The sequence below is a fragment of the Homalodisca vitripennis genome, unplaced genomic scaffold (assembly GCF_021130785.1).
Source record: "Homalodisca vitripennis isolate AUS2020 unplaced genomic scaffold, UT_GWSS_2.1 ScUCBcl_7168;HRSCAF=14730, whole genome shotgun sequence".
NCBI lineage: Eukaryota > Metazoa > Arthropoda > Insecta > Hemiptera > Cicadellidae > Homalodisca > Homalodisca vitripennis.
This window is the reverse complement of record NW_025783277.1, coordinates 1-22,691: the sequence shown is the minus strand read 5'-3', so window position 1 is coordinate 22,691 and position 22,691 is coordinate 1. Positions and strand designations below refer to the sequence as shown.

Here is a 22,691-nt window from a genome sequence, read left to right as displayed (position 1 = left end):
CATGGCTGCACTACTTTCATTGACAGCTCGCTGCCGTATTTGTTGTTTGTCTCCCCGGATCGGAATTATTTTTCAATTTCCCACTGCATTATTTTGCATAGTAAATTAAAAATTTTTTAAAGAAATGAAAAATAATTGTAAATATATTTTTAACGAATCTTTCTAATGCAGAGATAAACATACATTTGGAAAATTTAACTCTAATACATTGTTAACATAGATATGTAAATAATGTTATGCAGTAGGCCTTTACAGTTATATAATACTCAGACATGAACCTACTTCTAATTTTTTCTGTCATTAAATTTTTTATGGAATAAACCTTTAAAACATACACACCTGTTTTTGTAGGTAGGTTTTAATTATTCAACACTTTTATAATGTTATTTTTTTTATTTTCCCATTTGTGGCATTGGTTGCTATAATAATCTACAGAAAGCGCCAGCAAAGTCATTGGAGGAGCCTGCCTGTGACATATTCTTCAACTAGCCAATAAGCATCATGCGATGTTGCAAAGTTGTTTCCTAGGTTGGAGCCATCAATACAAACTACAATATGAGGCCCGAGTGTCAGAGTTTAGTAGATCTTAAGTGCCTAAACATTTCATTTGGTAATTCGATAAAAATTGTTGAGAATAGTGCACGATAACCAGAAAAAAGGTTCTCTTATTTATAAGTCATGGGTTTAAATAACAGGATATGCTCAATTTACAGTTACTTTAAAAAAAAGGATCAAAATTTACGAATTTATGGTGGTAAAACTTCTTTAAAAGATTAAAACACATTTGATTGTTTAAAATTTTTACTTCTAAGACATTAAAAATGAAGGTAATATTACAGTCACTATATAATTTAACAAACTTATTCTTCTATCTTCTGTTAATACACAGTGGGTTTATTTTGGAGTAAGACAAAATAATTATTTCAGCAAGACAAACCTAAGCAATTTTAAAGTTAATTTAAAATGGAATTTTTGTTACAATTACTAATTCTTGCTCTTATTAGATAAACACTGAACGTAATTTAATACTTTGATGTTGCAATCACATAATTTTTATTCTTATAAATTGAAAAATAAAATACAGTCCGTGTATTTGATCTATAATTCAAATGTAATAACATCAAAATATATTTGAAAAAGACAAATTTATAGATTTAACAGAGATACTTTATTCTCCAAAGTTAAATATGTACTGTATACTTAAGTTGCTCTATCTTTATATATTATTTATAATACACACTTTAAGATGCAACTGGTTTCCATTCACCCTACTAATTATTAATATTCATTATGGTACTGAATGGCTGGTGGTAAAGTCATCCTCGGGTAGTAAAGTGGTAGTCTCGGTATTTTGTCGTAATCAGCTGGATTTCCGGGGTGGGCCACTTCCTCGAGGAGAAGGGAGGAGATTTTAATGTTTTGAATTTCTCATATCTTCTTTCCTTTTCATTTGTATTCAGGGATAAATGTGATTTTAATTTGTATTATAATAAAAATTTGGCCATATTTTTATTCTTCTATTAATGGGTTATTCCGTTTGTATTTATAAATATTCTAATTTTCCCAGACAGTTTAATATAATAAAAATGTAAACTGACTGCAAAGGAAACAGAACTTTTCCAAACATTTGCCACTGTTCAATGATTCAGAAAAAAGCAACACTACATTTTGAGATCTGCATAAATTGATCTCTTCCTCAGGTGGATAAATTTATATCTACAATACTATCTAGGTTAAAATAATCAAATTATAATACCAAAGCCTGGCAGCAAAAGGGTTTTAAAACATGTGTGGGGTGTCACCATTTTCCTTTGTTGCACTCAGCAATTTTAGATGTCAGTTGACTATGCATGTTACAAAAAAGAAAACAAGTTTTAAAATAAAAAATTAAAGTTTAATGTAATAGATACATTTGTAAGGTTGCTGTTGTTGATTGCAGTACACAGAAAACCTCTTCACTGTGACACTTCTTCAGTCCAGCTGAAACATGAAAAAATAATACTTAGCAATATATCTCAAGTCTGTGTATTTTATAAATATCATTTTTACAATATTGTTCCTAGCAATATAGATTTAAAATACCTTATTTGGGATACATTATAATAAACAACATTCCAATACAGATGAGTCAGATTATTGTTACTTAAAAGTACGAGATGTGTAACTTACACTTAGACTCAAACTCTTCTTTTTATACTTTTATCTTCATTAACCCTTCTGAATTTAATTTAATTTTCAGTGTTCACGGTATTTAGTTTGTCAGTATGTCTTTATTACATGCACTTTGCCATACACATTTAGACAACTATTTACCAAGACCTATTTCACCTATGTAAAATAGATATGCCATTTTTTATTTGTTATAAATCAAAATAATGGAGGCAGATGACATTATTTTTATACAATGATATTTAACCTTTTGAGTGCCAGGCATAGTCCTTCCAGCACAGGAAGAATAAATAGGTAGGGTTTTTGTGGGAACAGTTATTCCTGTCACAAGCATTGTTATATAAAATATTTGTCCCAAAAAAACTCAAAACAAGTTTGTAACTTGGTACAAGATATAAATAACATGTGTGCATGCAAGCACGTGTGATGTGTGTGTGTGTGTGTATATATATATATATATATATAAAACAGGGGGTGGTTTTGGCCTCTGGGGTAGTAATGTTCAGTGTCAAATGATACTGAAATGTTTTATTTTGTATACCAAATGTAGGTAATATGGAGACGTATGTCTATAGAGAAAGTGTATTAACATCACTTGATATACAGAGGTTGAACACTCAGTACTGGCACTCATTTTAGTTATACAAGTTTGACTGTTTAGATTATCATTAGAAATAAATATATACCTATCATGGCAAAGTAATTATGATGTGTTAATAACTTTTTCAGCAAACTATAGAAAATAACAGGATTAGATTATTTCCATACCGTATCCATAAAAAATGTACAAAAAAATCCATGTAAATTTTTTTAGATAAATATTCCACACTATGGCTTAACCCTTCACACGCCATTAACTTTCCTATAACACCAAGTAACAATTATTTTTTCTTTAACTTTAAATCAAATGTTTATAATAACTAAATTATAAAAGGTAAAAGCAAAAAAAGTATAAAAACAGGCCATATTAACTTGAAATTAGCGTAGACGTATTTACTGATAAAATTTTTAAAAGAACTATTTTCCTTAAATTAAATTTAAATTTGATAATAAAATGTAATTAAACTGAAAAGTTTTATAAACTACTCATAGTTGGTACGTTTACTAATCACAACACTACCACACGAATGCAAAATAACTAGGTACGTAGTAGACGCGCACCTTGTGGACAACTGAGAAAGCCGTAATACACCTCACGGATATGTTTGGTTATGGCTCTAAAGGAGATGCAGAACTGACAAGCAAGTGGTCGGAGTTAGACAAAGGGCGCTCCCATCCCCCTGCTACAGAGTGAAGGTCGTTTATAAATACTTCCTTGGTAAACGCAATAAGGATGGAGCGTACACTGGGCATTTCGGAGGCCTTTTGCAAACTAAAAAACTTTTCAAGAGACAATCTATAATATCGGATATAACTGTATTTGGAGTTTCGGTCAGTCTAAAATTCTAATATCCGTCCTATGGCGTGGGAAGGGTTATTTAACAATTAAAAATCTAAAATAGCTAAATGTTAAACAATATATGTTTTAATGTTCTATATAAAAAACAATAATATAAATTGTAAGCTACCTTCTTGAATCCAATCTCTGAGGCGTACTCCCTGAAGCACTGTCCTGCAGAGGTTTAGACCATACTTTCTGATCAGTCCGTGGCCATTGGCACAAGCTCGGCTGTAACACACGACACTAAATCACACACACATTCTTAACTTAAAATCTACTTCACAAGATTCAAGATTTTATTAATCATTAATCATACAGTGATGCAATAGATTTCGTCAATATCAATAGGCATAGTTATTCTCTTGTGTTATAGTTATGTATATCAGATCTAATTTTATATTTATGCAAATTTTCTTTTACGTTTATTAGACAGAAATATATATATAAACATGGGAGTGCCATTATTTTTAATTCTTTGAAAATGGGAAAACAAGATTCACGATTGTCCAGTCCTTTTATCATATATATATATATATGTTGGTCCGTAAAGCATATTTTTGCCATCTAAAAACTTGTTCCATATAAGTACTATTTCCCCATAAAGTAATACCATATACAATCTGAGAGTGAAAAAAGGCATAATACGCATTGATCAACATATCACCACTAACACACAGATTAAATTTTCTTAGTAAATAAATGATTTGTAGATAGCTTTTTGCAAAGGTATTTTATATGTACATCCCATTTCAAACTGCTGTCTAAGTATAGGCCAAGTAGTTTAATAGACTCTGCTTCAGTTAATTTAGTTAGTGAAAAAATAATTGATTCTGTCTTTTTTTTATTTATATTTAAATGATTTGTTTTAAACCAGCTCTCTGCAATATTCATTGATACATTCTGATCTATTTGCAATTTTCTCATGTCTTTTCCACTCCAAACTAAAGTAGTATCGTCTGCCATATAATACCGATTTGCATGGTATATTACCTGGGAAATCATTTATTGCTATTAAAAATAGGAATGGTCCCAAGACAGATCCCTGGGGAACACCAGATTTAATTAATTGAAAATTAGATCCCATTCATTATTTTGATATACCAATGGCCACAAACGTTGTCATGCACACTTGCTTTCATTGTGTCCAATAAAACTAAACATATTTAAGACCAACCATCTGCAGTAAAATATATATATATATATATATACACATACATACATACATATACTAGCAGTTGTCTGCGGCTTTGCACGCAGTTTCCTGTTGAAAAACAGTGCACTATATTTACGTACTCTTTTACTATCACATTCTAAACACCCCTGAGATAACTGATAGTCGTTCCTTCGTGAGCATATTATGAAGGGGTGTACCATATCTCTTGTCGCTACATTGTGTGGTTATTGACTAGGTGTTGATAAGTTATTCAGTACAATTAATTTATTTAGATGAATCTCGATAAACTAATTAGGTTATAAAGAACCAAATTCTGTCTGTTAAAATTAATTTTCTGTCTAGGATATTTCCCGTATTTTTTGTGGAGTTTGCCTTGTATTACGATCAAGAAAGTGTATCAACGAAAACCAATTTCGATCATAAAGCGGCTTCTTTCGGCTCTTTTCATTTGCCTTCGATCTAACCAAATTCGATTGTATTATGTGCAAACATTCACGGCTTTTGTACAATGAGGTGGTTTTTATAACAGCGTTTAATAGTATTTTCATTGCATTAGAGTTTATTGATTACAGGTGCAATCTACATTTAAAAATTAGGCAATAACTTCTATGCAATCTGCATTTACACTATTGATCAAGCACTTTACAATAATTTTAAATGTAAACAAATGTTTCTGCCTCTTTGATGAACTTCAGCTGAAAGTGTTAACAGCTGTTAAACATCAGTTCACTTTTTATTACGTGTCGTAGTGCAGTCTGACGGGTCCAATGCAAAATACTGCAAAATCAACAACTACTTACAAATGAAAAATTAATTAAATAAACATTTTCCAGTGGACCAAATTGTGAATCTGAACCATTCTCGAATTCCATTGAAAACACACAAAATTTAATCAAAATTGGTCCAGTCATTTAGGAGTAATTCAGTCACATACACACGAACACAAGAAATATATATATACTATATATATATATATACAGGGTGATTCATGAAGTTCTCCCCCCACTTCTACAGCACATTGTACTAGTAAAAATAATGAAAAAATGTTATATAAACATAGGTCCGAAAACGCTTCGTTAGCGAGTTACAGCTATGCGAAAGATTTCGCCTGAATTCCTGGTGTAAAGAGTAAAATAAAGCCATACTGAACTTTTGGAAAGGTTAATTAAGTAAGAAATATCATGGATTCTTATGTATTTTTACCTGATAAAGCTAATAAAATAGGTTTCAGAACTGTACCTGTAGTAGTTTTTGAGGTATTCAGGGTTAAATGCAAAAAAATTGGGGCACGAAACAATGTTTTTTTAAGTTTGATGTACAATAACTTTGTTAAATTGGTAATAAATACATAAAATTAACAAACATTAATTGTAGAGTATTTAATTCTGAGAAAATTGATATAATCAAAGTCTAAAATAAAACAGAAATAAGTACCAAAAAATCATTTTATTCAGTATAATACATTACTAGTTTTAAAGCAAAATTAATCAGGTTGGGCCAACCGTACGCACCTTTTTATAATAGATGTTCGAAAATGAGGCCATCATTATCAATACAGTTTGCAGCACGTTTGTGTATTGCTTTTGTTGCGTTTCTTAATTTTTCAGGACTTCCCTGTATCTGCACAGCCGAATCCATAATACGGGCAATTAATTCATCACGAGAATTCACTTTTGTCTTGTATACAATGTCTTTCATCCATCCCCAGATGCAATAATCCAATGGAGATAGATCTGGTGATATTGGTGGCCAAGGGTGGGGCCCTCCACGACCAATCCAGTGTCCAGGAAATTGATGATTTAAGCAAGCAGAAACGGCACGTGAAAAGTGGGGAGGTGCTCCGTCATGCTGGAAGTACAAATTTTGTCTGAGATGTAAAGGAACATTCTCTAACAGCTGCGGCAACTCTTCTTGAAGGAAATGCAAATAGAACTCAGCATTTAGGCGTCCAGGTAATATGAAAGGTCCAAATCAGCCGATTGTGCAAAAGGCCACACCAGACATTGATGCTAAATCGGTGTTAAAAGTTCTGTTCCACTACCTCATGTGGATTTTCTTCTGCCCATGAGTGTTCATTGTGACAAGTTATTGACACCATCCCGAGTGAATTGTGCCTCATCCGTAAACAAAATACGCTTGTAGAGTTGATTATTAATATTCAAAAAGTTGCAAAACTCCAAGCGAAGCGGACCATCCCCTAGCTGTAGATGTTGAACCTTTTGTTTATGAAAAATATAACATTTGTTTCGATTAAGTGACCTCCACACCGTTGACTGCGAAACTCCTATCCGCCTAGAAATACGTCGTGTACTTACACCTGACTGCGATGAACAGCATTAATAACAATATCATCATCAAGTTGGACAGCTCGTTCATAATTGGTTTCTAGTACTTGGTAGTGATCCTGTTTCCCGAAGAGTACGAAAAGTTCCTGAAATTATTTTGGTATCTGGAATCCTCCTATTAGGGTAACGTAGTTCATATTCTTCTACAGCCGCTCTAGCATTACCATTACAGTAACCCAAAATAAAAACCATATCAGCGTATTCCTCTGATGTAAAATAAGTAAGGCATTTTTTCGCTGAATAAAACAATCGAATTATAACTCACAGAAAAATTGCATTTAATAACACGATTCACAGAACCCGATCTCCTGCTGTAGCTTGCAAAACACCACTAATACACAGTTCTAACGTAACAGTACAGAATACCATTGCTGATTCAGCTGTTATTCGTGCGTTACAAACTTAGAAATTAATAAAACAAAAAACTGCATTTCGATGATAAGTAAACAATAATGGGAAAATGCTTGCTTCATTTATTTTCGAAACATTTGATGTAAATTTTTATAAAAAAAAATACAACGTAATAAAACATGATATTTTTATTTACAAACAAATTTATTTAACAGTTAATCTTGTTTTCTCAATTTATCTCATCATTAAGGAACAAACATTTTGTTTTTGTTTTATTTTAACTAAATACTGTACGGTATTTCTTTACAGCTAGTAATGTATTGTACTGAATAAAATCAATTTTTTGGTACTTATTTCTGTTTTATTTTAGACTTTGGTTATATCAATGTTCTCAGAATTAAATTCTCTACAATTAATGTTTGTTGATTTTATGTATTTATTACCAATTTAACAAAGTTTATTGTACATCAAACATAAAAAAACATTGTTTCGTGCCCCAATTTTTTGCATTTGACCCTGAATCCCTCAAAAACTACTACAGGTACAGTTCTGAAACCTATTTTATTAGCTTTAGCAGGTAAAAATACATAAGAATCCACGATATTTCTTACTTAATTAACCTTTCCAAAAGTTCAGTATGGCTTTAATTTACTCTTTACCCAGGAATTCAGGCGAAATCTTTCGCTACTGTAACTCGCTAACGAAGCTGTTTTCGGACCTATGTTTATATAACATTTTTTCATTATTTTTACTAGTACAATGTGCTGTAGAAGTGGGGGGAGAACTTCATGAATCACCCTGTATATATTACAGTGTCGCTAGAAAGTTTAGGGACACCTGTCTGAAAGAGAAATGTTACAGTTGGCCGCTAAACTAACTAATTTCTCAATGCTATTGATTGTTGGCTGTTTTAAGGACCATCAATTCAAGTTTTTTATTCAAAATTTCAATATTTTATCTCCAAAAATGTGGAAGAAGCATGCATTAATGTATTTTAAGGAACTGCCAAAAAAACCTTGTTTTTTAGATATTTTATTTTTATAACTTCTTAACGGCTTGCCATATTGTAATGAAACTTGCACAGTACTTTTATTATAATATGATGATCATTTAAAAAAATATGTCATGTTACAAATAAATTTTGTACTCAGGGTACAGGGTACAAATAAAATTTTATTTTTCCAACATTTTATAACAAAAAATTTGAGTTTTAATTTCGCTTCTACAAGTAGACGCCTTCATTTACAGACATGCGGTCTGCACGTCATTGTTCCTCTGGCGGTTGTTTTGTGAAACAAGCCTGCGCGCGGCATTCCACACTGCCATTGTGACAGTTGTACTGCAATCTTCTTTGTGATTTGTTTATTTCGCTGTTTTGTGAAAGTTAAAGCTGTGGATTATGGGCCGCTCATCTGTGTCCGAGGACATTAAATTGGCAAGTTATCGGTATGTATAAAACCGGTAGTTCATACCGAACAATTGCATCCAAGTTACATGTGTCTAAAACATGTGTTGAAAATACAGTGCGACGTTTTTAACCTAGCAGCCGGTACCGTGATTGATGCCCCGCGTATAGGAGTGGTAGGCCACGTAAAACCACGCCTCGGCAGGATCGTAAGCTACTCGTGATGAGCAAAAAGGACTCGAAATGCAAGTGCACCTGATTTACTAAGCAGCATGAAACAAGATTGATGATCGTTACAATGTGAGTGTAGCAACTGTGAGTTCCAGACTTAGAGATGCAGGTATGAAATCATTTTACGCTATCCGCAAACCTTTGTTAAATGACAAGTGCCAAAAAGACACGCCAAGTTTGGTGCAAGGCTCGATTAGGGTGGACAAAAGAAGCTTGGCGGCGTGTTTTGTTTTCTGATGAAAGCCGTTTTGAACTATTTCCAAGGCGCAGAGTTAGGGTACGACGTACCAATACTGAAAAATTTCTACCAGCATGTGTAGCGCCTGCAGTTCAGGCCGGTGGCGAAGCAGTAATGATATGGGGTTGCATTTCAAGTGAGGGTCCTGGGGAGCTTCAGTTCGTTGAAGGCACAATGAACAGTATTAAATATTGTCAAACTCTAGAAGAATTCATGTTACCATCTGCCAATAAATTGCTTGGTGAAAATTACATCTTTCAACAAGACAATGCACCGTGCCACAAATCAAGACACACACAAGAATGGTTCAGTAATCATGATGTTGAGGTTCTGACGTGGCCACCACGAAGCCCGGATCTTAATCCGATAGAAAATTTATGGAATACCCATGGCCAGTCGTCTAGGCGAAGAACAAACCCAAGAACAAAGCTGAACTGAAGTTCATGTTGGCACAGATATGGCGGAGTATCAAGAAGGAAGACTGTCTGACACTCATTGATTCGATGCCAAAACAGATCAAAGAATGTTATAAAGCTAATGGAGGACCTATTGATTACTGATTTGTATGTATTCATGTCCATTTTACTATTTTGTATAATTTAAATATTTGTTTCCATTAAAAACAAACTTTTGTCAGAAATTTGTGTTTTTTTTAAGCCTGTCCCTAAACTTTTTAGCGACACTGTATATATATATATTATTACAACAGTATATACAGTATATATATACTGTTGTAATAATGTTAGAGCAATACATGCTGTACACAAAATTAAGATAGAAATATTATAACAAATTTTATTGGTAGAGAGATATTTAATTTTACAAGCAAATTTGTTGTCATATTTAGTTAAAAAATACTAACAGAAAAATTTGTGATAAATTTAAAACAAAAATATTTTTAGTTTTTAAGTAATTTTTCTGGGAAATTAGAGAACCAAGCGAACAAAGTGAATGATTTTTTTAGTAGATCTACCTAGTAGACCTACCAAGGGTCAGTTTTAGGTCCAATATTATTTTTAATTTTTATAAACGACTTACCCAAGCAGTTCAATTTAATGTGACAAATTAATTCTCTTTGCTGATGACACCACTAGTTTGATTAAATCTGACAATAAAACTGAACTATCTCAAAAATTATATTGATAACATTAGTTTGATTTTTAACTGGCTTAAAGCTAACAAACTATCCTTAAATATTTCCAAAACATCCATACTTAATTTTCACTTTATTAGAAAACTTTAGGAGAACAACTTGAAATAACTTTTTACCAAAGTAAACTTACTTCTACAAAAAATTGTAAATTTCTTGGTGTTACTTTAGATGACCAATCTTAGATGGGAAAATCACATCAGTCAGTTAAATGGGAAACTAAATTCAGCATGTTATGCTATTCGTAAAATTAGAGACTTGACTGACTTAAGAACAGCAAAAACTATTTATTTTGGCTATTTCGAATCTGTGTTGAGATATGGAATTGTTTCCTGGGGAAGTTCACCATTTATTAAACAGGTTTTCAAAACTCAAAAGAGAAGCAATCCGAATTCTAGGAAATTTGAAATTTAATCAATCATGTATGAGGACATTTTTTTAATCTTCAAATTTTAACAGTAAGAAGTATTTACATAATGGAAGTTTTAACTCAAACATATAAAAGAATACAGTCCAATCTCTTTATCTCCCATCATAACTACAAAACACGTAATAGTTATTCTCTACCTGTTCCTATACACAGAACAACCCATTTTAAAACATCTTTCTCTTACAATAGTCAGCATTTTTTTAAAGAAATTACCTTTAGCATGGAGAGAGATTCCTACATTAAAGGCTTTCAAAAAAAACTATTAAAGAATACATGCTTCAAACTGAAATTTATACTTTTGACGATTTTCGTCCGAATTCACCAGAAAATAATTAAGATGTGAAATTATCATACCACCTAGTATTAGCTATATGTTACTTGTGTTGTAGTTAGTATTTTTTTTTTAATTGTTATTTAGTATTTAGTGTTATTATTTCTTGACGAGCCTTATAACATTGTAATGTTCTATTGGGCTAATAAATCATTTCATTTCATTTCGTTTCTAATAATAGAACTTTAAGCTTATATAGTTCCATAAATTCAGCACAGCCACACAAATTTAAATAATTTTATTATAAAAATAACAATGTATAAAGTTATATGGTTTTTTCAAATGCCTTAAATATGGTAATAGTTCATGATTTTGATTAGATGTCATATGCTACAAATATTTGTACAGTATAATGCAATTATTACCTTGTATGATAACAAATGAGTATTTCCTATATCCAATATAATATATAAACTATATTGTCTATATATAAATATAGAAATAAAGATTGATTGAAACTAGAAGAAAAAAAAATTAATATTATTTTTTTAATGTTTAAATAAGTTCTTTACCTGCTAAAAATTCGTGGTCATAGTGACATGTTTACTAACAATCAGGAAATTTTGTTTAAAGATGGTTATAGATCATTTTAATCCCTTAACCTTAAAACTTACCTAGGCTAACCTAAGAACTACCTTGAATAAAGAACCTATTTTAATGTCATATTTGTGCACTGCTATTTCTTATGAACTTAAATGTATTTTTTAAACTATCTGCGCCCAGTGGCTAAATGTGTCTGTTCTGCGGTTTTGAACTTGTAGTACAGCGTAAAGAACCATACTGTAGTGGATAACCATAGTGTTCATTACTCGACTAACATCCGGCGAGTTAACTGTAATAACTCTATAAGAAATTTATATATATGTGTAAAGGACTGCACACTAATAAATTAAACCAATATAAACATAGGCTAAATATTAAGACTAGGAATATTTTGAATCTACAATTTTATTATTATAACAATTATTTAAATTTGTCGCCATCAGTAACAGTTTGTGAAGTCTAATGCAAAACATGATATTGCTTAAGAATTAGATAGTAAAAACTCTAATAGTATCCCATTATTTATACATTATCTCATTGTCCAAACATATCTATCACATTATATCATTATAAAATTACTGTCTTTCATAATCTAATTTAAGTAATTACTTAACTTGAAAATTTGAAAAGATAAAAATATTTAACATATAAATAGGCCTAAGGTTAGAAAATTAAAATATTGATTTAATTATTCAACCATAGGAACCATTATTCCAAAATGTCTCAATTAAAAAAATGTCAAAATCTACCTCTTTTCAGTATTAATGTTAGATTTTGTATCCAAAGATGGAACAACAGTTGACTTTAACAAGAAACTAATGAGTTTGACTCAAGGTCACAAGTTCATGTGATGCTCCACGACGATGTTAGCCAAGGAAATATTGCTCTGCACGGCTGCAATATAATAAGCATCCAAACACTTGAATGATCAAATTATCGATTAGAAACTATTTAAATGCTGTCTCACTAAATTTAACTCACAACAATGTAATATTTAGACTGATAAAAATAATAAAATTATAAACGGGTTAATTGAAAATTTTTCACAATACAACACAATTATTTGGTACTACTCAGTCCTCATTTACTATTTGTTAATATGCTATTTAACCCTCGCATTGTTTCCAGGCGCTCACGGTGCTTCTAACATCGGGACTTATTACATTATTTATACGTTAACTATGCCTAGATCTGATTTAGAGTCCAGTTGCATGTTTGGTTTGGCCCTTCTGTTTTAAGTATGTTTTAATCATATATTATAAGTTAATAAATGTAAATTGGTTTTTGACCGTTGGAAGGAAATAAATAAATAAAAAACATCAATTAATTCGCTCTTCCGGTCGCGCTCGGTCAAGATACGCGGCGCCTCAACTTAGATACGTTCTATCATTATTATTATATATATTAATTTTTTTACTATATATTGGTTCAATGAAGTTGATTGTACGAGACCAGGGAGGGGGCACACGGACAGCTGGGCGCCGGGTTGTTTTGTTGCGCAGTTACTTGGTGAAGGTCATTTCTGGCTCACTGTCACTGCCCCTGCCACTGTGATCAGTCCGAACTACATCCTCAATGCACCAACCACTTCACAAAGCTCTGGTACATCACTACACTCACTTGAAATCGTAGCAATCACTACTAATAACGAGATCGATTTCGCTGTCACGAAGTGTAACGACTACATCCCGCCATTGTTTCCACACAACTAATATAAATAGCAAAATAATGGAATAAATCTACTGTAAAAAGTAAAGTAAATGGTCTCCTGATAGCAAACAACCCGTATAGTACAAACTATTGCTACTAGAGAGCAGCACTTATCGGCTCTAGTAGATAAAGCAGTGCGTGCCGATCTGTGCCGTTTAGACTGCAGTGACTATGTGGTGGCCGTGCCGATTCATGCCTTGCGAGCGGGAGAGGGTTAAAATATAATTCATAAGATCATGTCCAACATGATCTGACGTCAGAGAAGTTGGACGATCTGAGGTCAGGAAAGTTACCGATCAGAAATGCCCCTGGCCATCAGTGCAGGCTTTGGTCGTGCCTTCACAGCACACTTCTGGCAAAAAAGAAAAACATCCTTCGCGATAGTACTCAAATATTATTCTCAGTTCATGTGAGCGCTTGTAAAGGATATCTTTAACTTTGGTACTACTAGTAACCTATTTACAATAACCTAATCTAAACCAACTTATACTGATGAATATCGATAATTCGAATGTTGAATTCTTACTATAACACTGCAGCCCCCTCCACACAAGAAAAGTAACCTGTTTCCACTTTTAGTATCTTTAAAACCTAGTTAGGCTATTGCCTAATGCCATTTCTACCCCTTGAAAACTTAGTAGTAGGTTAATACTGCGATAATCTCAGTTTGCCACTCCAGCCAATAATTTAAAATTTACTCTTATCAGCATACCCGAAAATTAACTTTGCCTGAGGCAACTTAGGTACATTTAGGCTAGTTTTCCTACTTCATTTGTTTATCTTGTTTCTTTCCTACACAGTGGGCTACATACTTAACCTAAAAATAATAACTACAAAAACGTGTTTGTAACTGAATAAACCCACTCTACAATTAGAAGGCACACTTAAAACATATCCCCATAGCACAATAGAAAAGATTTTGGATTTAGATTACCATAGAACATATAACCTTACTTCTGAAATTATTAGCATTGGTTAATGTTTGACTAAAATAATAGCTAGCTGTAATTACCAGCAAGCTCTTAACACTGTATAAAACAAAATATAAATGTTAACACAGCCTAAATAAATCATAGGACTAAAGCAGATGGGACAGTCCTAGCCTAGATGCCCACACCTACATCTACTTTATACGAGAAACCAAAACGATAAGCCTTATAACAATAAAAACAATATAACATTGACAAGCATTAGTTACCATGATCTTGATCCTTGCCCATATTTTCGGGGGTGGGAATACCAAATATTAGAATGCCCCATTGCTAAACACGTGGAATCTTCCTCACGGAGACACACAAGAGACCATCAACTGAAAGACAGAATTCCACTATTCCTTCTCGCAACGAAACAAAACGGATGTGGCTTTTGGGTTATCGGCTGGTCTAGAGCCAGTACGAGGTTAGAAATATTTTCGGTGAGAAAAATATCTGCAACAATCGATTTTTCTATTCGTTTTGAAAAAAACTGTTGAATCAAAATAATGTTCCTTAATCAGCAAGACTACGGTAACTATTAAATGTACAGATAAGGCTACAACTCCAATTTTAAAAAAAAATCTTTAATGGACAGTTAAGTCACATGTTTTTGTTATCAGAGGAAAAGTATTTGTTACATTCTCATCATTTTGGTTTTTTGAAATTATTATACTATGAACAGGAAGAACAAGCTCTGCAATGTTTATTCCGAATAAAATACAATTGTCAATGCATTAAACCATTCGATTGGGTTTGGCTAAATCTACCCGCACTGCTGATAAATAACGAAAACCATCCCTGGACTGCAGATAATATCTACGAGGTAACGGATCAACATTCCAGAAAGTTTTATTAAGAATGTCTCCAGCCATAAGTATGAACTACATCAGCACACTATAGTGCATTAAACATTACTAACTCAGGAGTAATCTTGGATGAATATTGATGGTCAATAAAACAACTTCGTGCTGTAAAATGTGTTGTTTTATACCGGTGTGTTTTTTATTTGGGGATGCAAAAGTGTACGTATATAACTTTTAATAATAACACTGTACACATTTTTTGAATTAGCACTATATTTCGGTAAAAACCGTCCTTCAGCGCATGGATTGTATAAAATATAAAAGAACATGATACAAACAAAAGTAAATAAACAGTGAATAAATATAGATGACATGAACTAAATATTTCTTTCCGAATGTTGATTTCAAATTTAGACGATTTTGGCTAAGTTACCTGACGTCGATTCCATGTAGAATGTTGCCATTTAAAACCAATTGATGTGCTTATTCTAGTGTTCTGAGGTAAATTGGATTTGAATTTTGATGCACTTGCCCGAACAGGTTCGACAGAATATGTGTTTTTCCAAAAATATGTCATTGTGATTTAGACCATGAGTGATGACAATTTCTTTGTTAAAGTTTGGTGCTTGTAATCGAATTGGGTGTCCTGTTATTCTTGTCCTCAAGGGTTTTGTGGTTGAGGCAAATATAATCTGTTGGACATTTGTTACATTGAATTTGGTAAATCAAATTTTTAGATTCACAAGACAAGTTGCCAATGGTAAGATATACCTTGCTTGTGTTGTTACTAATGTATTTTGACGAATTTGGTTATCATTTTACAGCCCAAACATCTTGGTTTGTTGCATGGATAAAATCCTTGTTGTGTTTGTTTTGGTTTTTCATTGGTGTTTTGTCATTGATAGTTAAAGTTTGAGTAATAAATCTTTAAGAATAGGAGGCCTTTTAAAGATTACTCTAGGAGTAGTTTTTGAAAATACCATTAGTTGAATTAAAATTTTGGGTACTTTGGGATTATACCGACCACACCAGTATGAAGAACACAAAAATAGAAATTTATAGAAACAAACATGATAGAACGAAAAAACAACTCTTCAATTACAAAATTACAAACTTACAAGCATTTCCAGGTATTGTGATCGGTATTGTTGTCGCTGTTATCTTATCTTTCTCGAGAATCCTGATTACGGCAGGCCGCGCGGCATCACGTGATTTGCATGGTACATCATTGCCTTTCCATTACAATTCAATTTATATTTCTGATTAGCCCCTCTAGAATTTGATATTTTACTGATAGGTACTATCTCGAGGGATTGTTTTTTCTTTCGGTCGACATCAGCGCGGGGCAGCACCGAGAAGGTGGCTGTCGAAGCCCGCGCTGATGGCCGGAGGCACTCGCATTTTGGGTGGCGGAATGTGATCAAGAATAAAAACAAGTTTTGAGTGTTTTTTTTTTAATAAAAAGTTTTAGTTTTGGTAAATGTTTGTTTTTGTTGAATTTTTGTGTTTGTGAGAAATGTAGAGTAAAACACGGAAGTACAACAAAGCGATGCACCAGCTGAACGGGCGGCGAGACTCTGCAATCACGTTATCTAACTAGACGCTCGACTTTGACCTCTGTCTGAGGATGGGGAGGTGTTTTGCGATAAGACAATTCCTGTTTTATATTGACCGAAATATTGTTCTAAACGCTAATCTAGTAATCAGTAGAAACGAAATGTGAAATAACGATTCATGTCTGGGTGTGGTCGGTATAATCCCAAAGTACCAAATTATTGTAAGGTATTAAATGCTATGTTATAGATATTATTAATTTTGTGAAGCCCTGGGTGGTATTGAACTATTAGTTTTTTTATCACTGTTTTCAAATTTATAATGTAGTGTTTTTTTCTTCAGATTACGTTTTGTCTTTGAGTCATTTTATCTAAAATTAATAGTTATAATACCATCCAGGGCTTCACCATGTATATATTGAAACACAAAAAGGTAGCGTCGAAAAGCTGTTTGGTATTGTAAAATCTTCAAGTAGATCGCTTATTACGAGACTATTGTTGTAATATTTACTTACATCTTAAACGGGATAGAACTTACCTATTAAATAGTCAACGTATATAAACACTAAATTAAAGCCACGCGTTTAAAAGTAATAGCAGTAGTTTAAACAATTATATAATGTCATAAATAATAAAGGAACCATACCATTAATCAGACAATAACATTCAGGCAGGTAATAGGAAAAATGAAATTTTAAATAGTGAAAGAACACTTAACAAAACCTTCTTGAAACCGAGAAATACATAGTCAATCACCTTTTAGTGTTATTTTAATACAGTTTTAGAAAGTTAACTATCTTTTTTATTTTATCCGTATAAATAAGTATTTTAAAACAAAAATCAAATCGTTAGACACTACACAGAATTCATTCTTTCTAAAGTTACATAATTTACCAACATCTTGTGATTTTTAATATTTTTCGCAATATAAGATCTTTTCCGTTATCTTATGCAAATAATTAAGGCAACTAATGATTGGTTTTTTAAGTATCTAATTATTATCCTCCTGTTTAGGCTAGCAAGATAAAAACGTCAGCGCTTCTTTACTTTTCTAATTGGGCCTACTTCTCAGGTCGGAATCGAATGTAATGATGGTTATTGTTAAGGATAGGATTTTGCCGCGGAATGAATCATAACATTTATTCTTCCTTAAATGTACTCTTACTATTGAACATTCGGTGCGATAATTGGACTAAATGAGCATTCAAACAGGTTTAATTTCCATCAGCAGTTTTAAGAAGTTAGAACAAAAATTCTGTAACAACGAAATTTCCAGTGCTCGATATATTTGCTATATAACTTTTGACTACATACTAGACAGAATATCATTAAATTAACTTTGCTTTCACTAACTAATTTCCATCAAATCAATGTTTGGATATATGTTTTAAGTTAAAAGGAATACGGTTTATACCATAGCTACTGTTATACTAAACAAATTCATAAGACAATATCAGGTTACCACTGTTTTGTAAACGCCAATACGTCCACGTTTATTCTAACCTATAAAGCTAAACAGTTAACAGTATTAAACCGTGTTTTAATAAGTTCGGGTTGTTGTCAGTCATTTTAATCTCCATTATTATATTTATTTGTTGGATAGATTATTTCTAGTTATATACTTCAAGATTTAAAATTAGACAAAATGGTATCCGTGTTAAATACAGTTGATACTGGACATGAAGATTTAATTCATGATGCAGAAATGGATTACTATGGTTTACGCTTAGCAACTTGTTCATACTGACAGTAGTGTAAAAATTTATAATCTTAAAAACGGAACTCAAAGCTTGGTTGCAGATTTAAAGGGACATTATGGTCCTGTGTGGCAGGTAGCTTGGGCACATCCCAAATTCGGTAACTTTCTTGCTTCTTGTTCTTATGACAGAAAAGTTATTATTTGGAAAGAAAGTGGTCCAGGAGACTTGGGCAAAATTCTATGAATACAACAATCATGACTCTTCAGTGAATTCAATAGCTTGGGCTCCACATGAATATGGTTTGTTATTAGCTTGTGGCAGTTCAGATTGCAACGATATCAATTTTGACCTGTACTCCAGATGGCTCAGCTTGGGAATCTAAGAAGATTCCTAATGCACACACAATAGGATGTAATGCGGTAAGTTGGGCCCCTGCAACCTCAACTCTGCCCGGACTCGGTACTTCTAAGTCTGGTGCTGTTAAAAGATTAGTGAGTGGCGGTTGTGATAATATGGTCAAAATATGGAAGGAAGATGGAGATCGCTGGGTGGAAGACTGTAAATTGGAAGCTCATTCTGATTGGGTTCGAGATGTGGCTTGGGCTCCTTCTATAGGCCTACCACGGAGTACCATAGCAAGCTGTTCCCAAGATCGTAGAGTTGTCATTTGGACAAGTGAAGATAACATTAATTGGGCATCAACTATTTTACACACATTTGAAGATGTTGTATGGAATGTTAAGCTGGTCCTTAACAGGCAGCGTACTTGCTGTTTCTGGTGGAGACAATAAAGTCAGCCTTTGGAGAGAAAATAATGAGGGCCAATGGATCTGTATTAGTGAAGTATCCAAAGGACAGGGGCAAATGGCAGGCAGTGAGCAGAGAGCACTTTGAAAGGTACGTGCTTGGTTTTAGGTAATAGTATTAGTCATTAAATTAAGCATATAATGAGCTTCCTCAAATTAAATCTTTTTTATACAGCGGTAATGTTACTTAGATTGAACTGTAAATAATTACTGGAAAGTAAGTAGTTATTTTCAGCCCGTTTTAAAGGTTGCTTAATATGTCTACTGCCTTGTGAAATAATGTCAGCTACTCGGGTTTACTTCTTCACTATAGGCAAAAAAGACTAAATAAAATATGAATAAGCATAAGGGGAATTTTTGATTAGACCTGGATTTTTCATCTATTATGGTAGCCTGATAGATACTGGATTTTTTATTTTTCCATGTGTTCCAGTTAATGCATTGCTAATATTTATCAATTAAACAACATAAATTAAATTTTTTCAGAAGGATCTGATCACAAATATCTACGACAAACAGTGCAGGCTACTGCAGTGCCCTCAGCGTACTGCTGATGATGAACGAAAAACATAACTGGAGATAGGCTACCTATCAGATTACATATGAGTTTCCCAGAATGTCTACACGCAAATGCATATCCAGTAATGTTGGCCCTGTACCAATATAATAAGTAAAGAATGATTTACAACTACCTGGTCAGATTATGCGTGGACAGCCTGTGACATTTCCGAATATATGTTTACAATGTACTTGTAGACTGAAATTCCTTGATTAACCGCACAGAATACTTGTGATAAGATATTAAATTTATTTTAAATGCAGTAATTTGTAAAAGTAAAGATTTCTTGTCCGTTATTTATCTGATATTTCTATTTTAAGTAATAGGCTTATTGCTTAAGTAGTGTAAGTAATTATATGTATAATACTAATTCTTTATTTTCATTTATAATAGTTTACTTGAAAAGCTTTTTAGGAAATTTTTCGTTTATTATTCTTATATACGTTTCCAAGCTTATAGACTTCATGAGAAGGAGGGGCGCTCGATAAATCCTGGGGGGGGGGGGGGCAAGCTTCTTATAATAAGAGTACTCTCCACTAGTTGTTGCTTTTGGTAAAGTTTGCTAAAATAAACAAAAAATTAAAATTTTGAAGTTTTTAATATAAGGTTTTTTTATATATATTTATCAGGTAAGAGATTTATATTAGATACCTTTTTTTTAAAGGGTCCACTACAGTGATATACCTAAATTAAGATTAATTTGTGATAAACATAGTGAAGTTATTCTAACTATCTTCAAGAAGAATAAAAATATAAATTATAGGCCAAAGATTTTGCTGTGGGGACAAAAATTACAAAACTTCCAAATCACAGTGGCCGGAAGGTGTTGTTTCGCTTAGCCAATCTTGAATCTTGTATTCAATTAAATAATTCCATATTTTGAGGAGTTAAAGTTCAATCGCATCATTCAAACACTTTTGTTAGAAATATAAGGCTAAAAAATCCATATGACTTTTAGAAGTGTATAGTCTGATAATGTTTTTTTTAGTGTCCTTTGTAGGTTGCCTGTTAGCTAAACTTTTGGTGAGTAAAGGTACAAAAATCAGTTGTTGCGTGTGTTTTATATTTTTATTAAAATCAGTCTGTATTGCTAGGAGCTGAGTCCGTGTCACACATTAAATTAACCAGTTTGTTTAAAAAAATCTTTACGAGTGATAAATTGTGTGTGTGCCGAGGTGTTATTACTATTCGCGTTATTATATCAGCTGTTATTGCAAGACTATGGCGTTAATAAATGTGTGACCGAGTTGTTTTTTAAACGGTTAGATTCCTAATCGTCACATGATATGGGATCAGAACCCTCGAGTTTTTCTTCATATTACAAATATAATGTTCCCAATAGTCAATTAGAAAAGGACAAAATGACTAGAATTTCGTTGGCCGGGAAAGCAGTTATAAGAGGTAGCAGGGAAACCAACCAGATCTGAGGTCATATATTGCTTAGAAGTAATTACCTATCTTAGTGATCAGGTACTATATGATCAGCGTTCAGGGGGGCAACTGGACAGTGATCTGGGGCTGTTTTCAAATTTGGGTACTAGACTAACTTCGAGTTAATCTTATTTTCTAAAAGAGACAAGCCAGCTGCGAAGCGCTGTCGCCAGCCTCCGGTAGTAGGCATCGTGTGCGTGATCACTTAGGTTTATTTATGAAAAAATTTCTGATAAATTTTTATTACATATTACAATGATAACTTGTAGCCGAGAATGTATGTAAAACAATTGTGAAGACACATAATTACATGTGCTGGATACATAGCAAAGTAAAAACCAATATAAATCGCGCCCAAATACAAAATCTCCGTAAAAATCTAGTAAAGGGAAAATCTGTGTCCCATTTCCCTGTTGGCCTGACATCAATTTCAGCGTACATAGATCGAAGATACACGGCACGACGATGCTTGCCCACCTGCAGTCAAGTCGCTTCGCGCGCTGTGGGCTTTTGCTTGCTCTTTTAGATAAAAAATATAACACCAATCTGAGTAGTGTATCCAAATTTGAAGCCCAGATCACGTCAGTGCCAACGTTTGTGTGTGGGATGGTTGAGAGGTGTGGAATGGGGGGGTGGGGGGGGGGGGGGGGGGGTGGGGGGGGGTGGGGGGGGAGTGAGTCCTGTGTGTGATGTGTGTTGTGTAATGGAGCGTGTGTGTTTGTTGGTCCTGATCACTAATAGGTAATCTCCGTCCTTCTCTCTCCCGCGGTTGCCCTAGCTCCCCTATAACTCGGCTAGGTTCCCAGCAAGAATAGTCTGAGTCATATTCCCTTTTCTAATTGACCGTATTGGAACATTAAATTGTAATAATAAGTTTGCCCTGCTCCCTATTAACTTGTCTATTGCCCCCCGGCAAAGAATATTCTAGTCAATAACCTTTTCATCTTCTAATTGACTAATTGGAAACATTATATTGATGAATATTATAAAACATCGCAGGTTGACCCAATATATTGGCTTAGAATTATGACCTATACCGTTTAATACAATGTGTTAATAAATCCAAATCACTTGTACCACTTTAGAAATAATCACATTAACTACCAATAATACCAAACAAAAAAGGCTAAAGCGTAAAACATCAAATTAATTTATGTGAAAAAAATAAATGCCAATGCGTAGTGCTCCAGTTTATGTTTCATCGAAATTTATAGGATAAAATGCAAAATAAAGAATAAAGCAAACACAATATTTCAATGGGTTGTAAACAGCGTTACACAATCAGTGTTCAATTGACTTTATTTGTTTTATGTGGCTCTCGCAGTTTTATTGCCTATTTTTTCCACA

The 22,691-nt window shown here is 33.1% G+C and overlaps 1 protein-coding gene and 1 pseudogene across 1 annotated transcript; one reads left to right on the top strand and one right to left on the bottom strand.

The window, feature by feature from the left end:
* Window positions 1-1,872: 1,872 nt before the first annotated feature.
* On the bottom strand, window positions 1,873-14,885 carry LOC124374066 (40S ribosomal protein S29-like). Its single transcript, XM_046832364.1, is given in 4 exon segments — window positions 1,873-1,980; window positions 3,738-3,779; window positions 3,781-3,838; window positions 14,717-14,885. Coding segments are annotated over 4 exon segments (171 nt in total). The 5' UTR covers window positions 14,779-14,885; the 3' UTR covers window positions 1,873-1,971.
* A 3,433-nt stretch (window positions 14,886-18,318) lies between these two features.
* Window positions 18,319-19,467, top strand: LOC124374065 (annotated as a pseudogene).
* Window positions 19,468-22,691: the final 3,224 nt, after the last annotated feature.